This window comes from Spermophilus citellus (assembly GCF_964194105.1).
Source record: "Spermophilus citellus genome assembly, chromosome: 2".
Classification (NCBI taxonomy): domain Eukaryota; kingdom Metazoa; phylum Chordata; class Mammalia; order Rodentia; family Sciuridae; genus Spermophilus; species Spermophilus citellus.
The window spans coordinates 240377472-240386027 of record NC_138183.1 but is presented as its reverse complement, the minus strand read 5'-3'; the positions used below and the strand labels follow the sequence as shown (position 1 = coordinate 240386027).

Sequence of the window (8556 nt, the reverse complement as noted above, 5' to 3'; positions counted from 1 at the left end):
TATATGCCATATTTTTGTTACCTATTCTTTAATTGATGTACACCCTGGCTGGTTCCATAGTTTGGCTATTGAAAATTATTAATTGATATACATGGGTATGCATGTATCTCTAAAGTATGTTAAATTTAACTCTTAAAACATTATCCCTGCCTATGACATTTGGTTATAGTGGGGGTTCTGTACCTTAAGAGAAAGGTATGACTGCCATTTTTTAATTTTCACTTCATGTAAAATTCTCTGTGTAAACTTCTTCATTACATAACTGAATTTAAAATGTCATCATACAAGATTTGTTTGGTATAATATCAGAAAAAAATGCTCAGTAATAAAAATTATTTCTGAAAAACACTTTCAATTTACTCAATTTCTAAGGAAAGATCAAATAAATTTCTGTTCCCCTGCATGAATTACAGATTAAATAATTATTAAAATTGTAAATTAGCATCAGAGTTGGCTATTACAAAGTCACAAATTTGCCCTTCCATTAAACAGGAATATCATATCACATGTATGTACACACATATACTACTCCATCTCAGACTCATTAGTGCAATTGTCATTTTGCTTCTAATTCTTCAGTTCCTGATTTCTGACATTTATCAACAAATGATTTGTCTTCAATACTTCGAAAACAATAGTGCTCCTTGGAGGCAAGTAACTGTTTTCAGATGCATACAGTTGTAGGGACATTAAATATTACAAGTCAATTATGTTTTTCTTCTAAAAATACTTTTTGACACCAAACTTTTCTCAGAGCCTTTTTCATCTCTGTGTTCCGCAAGGTGTAGATGAGGGGACTGAACATGGGAGCAATAATGGTGTAAAACAGAGCAAAGATTTTGTCCTCTGGGAAAGTGTTAGGAGGTCCAAGGTAGGCAAATATGGAAGGTCCAAAGAATAAGATGAGCACAGTGATATGAGACCCACAAGTAGAGAGGGCTTTGTGCCTCCCCTCTGCTGAGTGATTTCTTAATGTGAATAGAATGATCACATAAGACCCAAACAAGAGAATGAATGTTACCAAGGCAACCAGTCCTGAATTGGCAACCATAAAGACACCAATGAGGTAGGTATCAGTACAGGCAATTTTCAACAAAGGAAAAATGTCACAATAGTAGTGGTCAATTGTGTTGGGACCACAGAAGGGCAACTGGATAATCATACAGAACTGGGAAAAGGAGTGGACAGCTCCACCAGCCCAGGCAGTCAAGATCAGGACATTGCACCTGGTTCTGCTCATGATTATCATGTAGTGCAGAGGTTTGCAGATGGCGACATAGCGATCAAACGCCATGGCTGTCAGGATTAGTACTTCAATCAATCCAAAGATGTGCATCACAACAACCTGCCACATGCAGTAGCCATAGGAGATGGTGTTTCTTCCCACTAGCTGGTCACCAATCAGTTTGGGTGTCACAAAGGAGGTATAGCAGATGTCCATAGAAGACAAGTGACTGAGGAAATAGTACATGGGTTGGTGAGAAAGAGAACTGCATCCAATACAGATGAGGATCAGAACGTTTCCCACCAAGATGGAAAGATAACAAAATAAGAAGAACACTAGGCAAAATATTTGAATGTTTTGGTCAGAAGAAAGGCCCATGAGAACGAATTCTGATATGTTCCTCTGACTTTCCATATTTTGCATGCTCTGTGCAAAAATCTGAGTATCTGTGGAAAAGTAATTTAGAGAAAATCATTTGCAATTGGAACACAATCCTGTAAATCCTATCAAGTACTGGAAGCCAGTCTAACAATCAAAAAGTGAATTGATAAATCAATTCATCAATTATATTTGTACTTGTGATTTATAACTTATTTCTCTCATAGTTCTTACTAAAAATTTTCCAGTGTTCTGTCATTTTGGTAATACTAAGAATATGTTTTATTAATTTTTGAAATGTAGGATTTAAAATTTTCATTTACCTAAAAGATGTTCCACGGATATTATTTATGACATTTAGAAGCAGGAAAATAATTTAGTATGATGCAAAGCACTGTTTTATAATTCTAAGTATGTTCTTCATTCATGACTGTGTTTTCACTGCAGGCAATGCTCTCTTTCCCCGGCATGAAATAGAACAGCTCTCCGTATTGTCTGCAGAATTGTGTTCAAGGAATACATTTGTATTTACTTTAAAACCTAAATTGGGATCTGTGTGATTGGTGGGATATTCCTTGAAACCCTAGAGATTGTGGGCACTGCATATTAAACATAAGATAGCAGATTTTCTGACTATAAATCAACAACAGATAGATAAATATGTAAAACTTAGAAAAAAAAGGAAACGTATGTTTTTCTGTTAAAGACTGACATTTATAAAAATCATAAGAAAGTCTATCTTATTTAAATTTAAGTGTAAAACAGGATATCTTAAGGCAAATTCAAGAATCACTAATATCAATGTTACAAATAAACAAACAAAAGCTAATTTAAATTCACAGATTATTTGATTTCTATATAATGTATTGTTCTGCTAGAATGAATCATGAACACATAGAATCAATAACAAATGTTATACAATGTAAAGGCAAGTTGTGTTCAGGGAGTTCTCAGCTATTATGTGTTGCCTGGATTACTCATGGATTCACATATTTTATTCTTTGTAGGATCAGGGTTTGAATCACCAAGGCAACAGAAGATTGAAGTAGAGATGACATACTTCTGCCATCTCTTGTCACTGGGGAGGAATTAGATGGCTTCCAGGTGTACTTTCTACATTACTCCTAAATTTAATGTGGCATCTCTATCTGATCCTACAGATACATTTTTTTTAATATCACAGAAATCATTAATGCAACATATGGAATAATAGGATTAGCATTTTTAAAATCATGTAGCCATATTACTTGTGGTTCTTAAGACTATTGCAACTGGTAAGAATTATAGTTCTAACCCACATTGCATAATATACTAAGTTAAGCTTGCAGTTCTAGCTGAATACATTTGATTACATTAACAGGGGAGAGACACACCATGGCCATATTCTTTCAATTCTATAATAATTCATACATTTCCTCTTTAATACAAAGACAAGTCTTATCCTTGAAATTGTGTACACATTAGTACCTCAGTAACATTTTTACTTAAATATTTTGTCACAAAAATTGAAAATTTTGTTACCACTGAAAATAACATATTACATTCCTTTGTATAAGTATACGTAAAACAGAAGTGATCTTAAAAATAAATTTTAGATCATAAGTTTAACTCTTAGAATAAATTTAGCAGTAAAATACCCATCATATTTAACTATTACTTTCTGTATAGAGGAACTAATTAATAAAAACAGTGAATTCCCCAGTTCAAATATTTAATACATTTTGAAATAAGAAAAAAATACATCTCCGAATTATTGTTTAGTTTCCTTCCATAAGGGATTGTATCTGATATACAGTAGTGGGGGAAACTACCAAACACTGATACCAAGAGATCACTGACAGACACAACACTGTAGTTATAATGATAAACTTGTGGTACAAATTGCTTTGCTTTGAAATTGTTATGCAGCAGCAGACTTTTAATTTGACAAGCATAAACAGCAATGTTCCAACCTGAATACTTATGGAAATGAGCTACCATCACTCTTGGAAGAGCAGGGAGAAGAGCAACAGGAACAACTTCTCATGAAAGGAAAAATAGGGAAAAATATGACATTGTGACATTAAAAAAAAAAAAAAACTAACTTTTCAGATGTTAAACATGCAAATGAGGAGGAATACCTCATTATTTAAAGTGTGCATGTTATACAATCAATAATGTAAATATTAGAAATTAGAGAGTACAATAAAATAAAAGACAAACAATTTTTTAATTAAAGTTACTATGCATTGGTAAACTTTTGAGCTAATAAGCAGAACATTGGTCACCTAGATACCTGTAATATCTATGTGTTTGACATCATTTAGAATAACATGAATTGAAATATGGTGCCTATGTTTTTGTCTTCAGTCTTAGATATTTACGTTTTATAAAGAATGTGGCATCAAGGAAAAGCAGGCTCTCCAGATAAGGAGACGATAGTCAATCACCCACTGTGGATTTATACAATATGTAAATATTTTTCCCAGCAATTGTTTATATATTTCACTCTCTGTTACCATTTACAATGATGTTTAGAAAGCATACATAGGATTATTTTGAATTTATCCATCCTTCACAATATTGTTCTCAATTTTACAAGGTACTTTGACATTTATTAAGATATCAAAATAAATATATCATTTAGGGAAATAACAAGGAAAACATGATATTCTAATGCCTAATCTCCTGATAGAATAAAAGTTATTCAACCAAGAATTACTTACAAAATTGCAATCTTATGTTTAATAAGCACTGCCCATCATCCCTAGGTCCTCATTTGGGTTTCAATGTATATTCCACCAAAATTCTTTCTTAAATAATGTGATTAATAAATGTCTAAATTGTCCTGCAATCAGACACACATGTCTCTAGCCAATAATTTTGGAATAAAAAAGACAAAGCAGTAAAACATAGATTTTAGAAAGGCACTAAGGAAAAAAGCTCAAATGCATTAGAGTAAATTAATAAGTCAATGATTGGCTGCCCCACCGTTCTCCTGGACTAGTGGCCATGCACAGTAATCAACTCTTATTACTGAAAGGGGTGGTTTGGGGTGTGAGACACAAAGGGAAAAAAAATAATAAAATAAATGTTCTCTTCTATTGGTGGATAGACACAGACTCCAAATAAATATTTTGTTGAAATTGTATTGTAAAGTTTTAAAAAGTCAAAAAATCAAAATACATTATAAATGTACTTGTGAGGTATACACACATATGCATTTGTATGCATATTCATATGTATATTTATAAACACACATATACATACATGTGAACACTTTCATTCCAATTTACTATCAATTTTCCTAAGGTACCTGCAGAGTTACAAGACACATAGACTTTAAAACATCTTCACTGAAATTCAGTCATCCACCCTCTGTGAAACAAAGTATCTACACACTAAATGTGGTTGCTATGTTTTAGGTAGGTTTTAATTTTGTACCCCAAAGCTTCACATGTTGGAGGCTTGTTCCTCAGGCCGGTGCTATAAGGAGGTGGTAGAACCTTTTCTTAAAAATCTGTTTATTAGTGTGTTATATTTATACTTACCAGTATATTTCATTTTGACTCAATCATATATGCATGGCATATAATACACTCCATTTCGGTTCCCAGAGTCTCCTCTTTCCTCTTCTCCTCCCTCATCACAGCAATAGTCCTCAAAGGGCCCAGTGTCCAGGATCTTCTGCTTCTTCTTTTCTTTCTTTTTTTGTATTTTGATTTTTAACCTGGGATTGATGCCAGAGGATTTTACCACTGAGCTGCATTCCCCGTCCTTTTTAACTTTCATTTTGAGTTAGGTTTCTCAGTATGTTGCTCAAGTTCTTGGTTATCCTCCTGCGTCAGCATCCTGAGCTTCTGAGATTACAGGTGAATGTCAATAGACCCAGCCAGGGTCCAGATTCTTGAGGACCAGAACGAAGAACAAAGCAAGAATCGAGAGATTGGAGAACACAAAAAAAATAGGTTTATTAAAATAAAATAAAAAAATTTTCAGAGTACAAAGTGGGCTCAGCTGCAAAGTAGTTCCAAGTCTGATCAACACAGTTATTTTATTGGGCCATGCTAGTTTTTCCCCTTCTTCTGGAGAAGTTCATAATCTACAGTTGATTGAGAGTTTGGTAGACAACTGAACTTGAATAATTTCTTTTCCACTGCCCAGGCATGTTTCTTTTGCCCCTGGAAAATACAGAAAAGAGGAGCAATCTACCATGCTACTAGTATGTTGCCTAGCCACAACTTAACTTCTGGGCAGTCCCTAAGTCTATGAAGCCTAATATCAGGAGCTTTCCCTTCAGGGTCTTGAATTCCCCTTGTGATCATGCAGCTCCCTCCCTTCAACCACAAGATGGCCCAGTTTCCCCCATAGGAAAATATTATGGGAGCTGAGGACCTGTAGCCCTCCCCATGCTCTATCTCCTAACACCTCCTCTGCTCCCCTTCCTTTCCTCTGTAGTCTCTCTGTCATTATTTATTCTTTTCCATTGGAGATACATAAAGTTGAAATTCACAGTGGAATATTCATATATGTTCATGGCATGATTTAGTCAATTTCGTTTTGCAGTTTCTCCATTTTCCATCCCTCTTCCCTCTCCCTCTATCTCCTTACTCTACTGCACTATCTCCCTTCTATGGTCATGGGATGCCGCAGTCTGGCTGGGCACAGTATCATGAGCCACTCAAGCAGGAACAAAACTTTATTTTTTAAAATGCCGCCAATACCCCGTACACTTCCGGGAAGAAGCCGGTCCACCCACACGGTGGGTTTCTACTGGAACCCCAGAACCACTTCCTGCCCTGGAATTCCCTCCTACTGTACTTCCCCAACCAATGGGAACTCTCCAGGAGTCCCATAGCAGGCCCAAGGTGAACATCAGGAGTCCAATATCCATATGAATGCAAATCTTAACATAATCATATCATCTCAATGGCTAGCTGGCGTCACCTTACAACCAAAAGTGCCATGCATCATATTACTTGGCTGTGGCTCTTAGCAATGGGATTCACTCCACTTTTTTTTTTTTCTTATTTCGGTGCAGTTTCTGTTTATGAAAGAAACATTCAACCCTTGGCTTTCTGGGTCTGGCTTATTTCCCTTAGCATGACATTCTCCAGTTTCATCCCTTTACCAACAAATGCCATATTTCATTCTTCTTCAAGAGGTACATTTTAGTTAAGATAATTGTGGCCTCTTATGAGAAGGCTAGCTCCTCTGAGAAGGGGAGTTACAAAAGGAGCAGGCCTGACCCCTCCTGTTCTCTCTGCTTCTGTCTTAATATGCAATAACTCCCTCCCCGACTCCTGCCATGGCTATCTGTGTCCTGAGGAGTAATAACCAAGGGGAGGAACTTTCTGAACCCCCATTCTACCATTTGGATATTACACCTCTCAAATGGTAAGCTGTTAAAACTCTTTTTCTTCATAATGAGCCTGTGCACATATTTAGTTACAGTGACAAAAGGCTGAGTACTTCAGTAGTCACCCAAAATGGCACAGAATCAATATTTTAGAACATCTCATCTAAACCAGACCTTTTCACTCAGAAAGATAATCATCATAATATCAATAATTTTTCTTGAAAATTTGCAGTATGTCAGTCAATATTTTATGCATTGTACTTACATAATCTGTCATAGATGTTAAAAAAGATGTTTGCATGGGATTAGTTTCCTCATTACTCAGATGAGGAAATAAAGTTTCTGGAGATTAAATCACGTGCTCAACGTTACAGAACTTGTTTCAAAATAATACTCATCTATTTGTATTCATAAATTATGTACTAGAAGTAATAATGTGTGACCTAGCACATAAAGCTAGCAAGAGGAAAGGGAAGTATACCATTATAAGGTTAATGTCCAAAAATAAAATGGTGTAATACCACATGAAGGTAGATGTGAGAAGTTAAAATGGCATACGGTAAAACTGAGGCAACCACTAAAACAGCAAGACAAAATAATAGCAAAAAAAATCATAAAATAAGATAAGTAAAATTAAAGCATAAATAGAATAAACAGGAAATAAATTGCAAGATGAGAGATTTAAAAACAACCTTATCAATAATCACATTAAATTGAAATAGTCTAAGCTCTATTAAAAGTTGATTTGTTAATTGGGAAACAAAAATGGTACCTAAATATATTTTGGATGTAGAGAATACAGTTAGATAATAGAAAGATACAAATAAAAATACATTAGAAGCAAAAGAATCAATAAATGATATGATATTAAATTAAGAAGCTACTTTACAGCAGTAGCAACTATCAAAAGCATGAAGAGAGAGTGTACAGAATGGGAGAGAATATTTGCTACCCCCACCTCATTTAAGGTGTGAATTTCCAGAATATATAGAAACTTAAAAGGCTTAATGTCAACGAAACAAATAATTCAATCAATAAATAGGCAGGAACTCAACAGATAGTTCTCAAAAGCAGAAATATGAATCACGTGAAAACACATGAAAACATATTTAACATCTCTCCAATTAGACACAGGCACATTAAAATCTCACTGAGATTTCACCTCACTCCAGTCAGAATGGCACCCATCAAGAATACAAAGTAACAATGAGTGTTAGTGAGAGTTTGCCAGAAAAGGTACACGCATAAATTGCTGGTGGAACTGTAAATTGGTGCAACTGCTCTGGAAAGTAGTAGAAGATTTCTCAAAAAACTATGAATGCAACCACCATTTGACCCAATTAGACCATTTCTTCCTATGTATCCATTAAAGTCAGCATTCTATGCTGATGCAGCCACATCAATGTTTACAGCAGCTCAACTCACAAAAACCAAACTATGAAACCTACTTAAATGCCTTTAAACACATGATTGAATAAAGAAAATGTCACACACACACACACACAGTGAAATATTACTCAGTCATAAAGAAGAAGGGTTTATGATATTTGTCAGTAAATAAATGGATCTGGAGTATATCATTCTTACTTAATTAAGCCAACCCCCAAAATCAAAG

At 34.9% G+C, this 8556-nt stretch overlaps 1 protein-coding gene across 1 annotated transcript; it reads right to left on the bottom strand.

Annotated features, from left to right (window-relative positions):
- Positions 1 to 703: 703 nt before the first annotated feature.
- Positions 704 to 1639, bottom strand: LOC308639013 (olfactory receptor 4P4-like; the record flags this gene model as incomplete). Its single annotated transcript, XM_081276945.1, has 1 exon — positions 704 to 1639. The coding sequence occupies one exon, from the start codon at positions 1637 to 1639 to the stop codon at positions 704 to 706; it is 936 nt and encodes a 311-aa protein (XP_081133071.1).
- Between the last annotated feature and the right edge of the window lie 6917 nt (positions 1640 to 8556).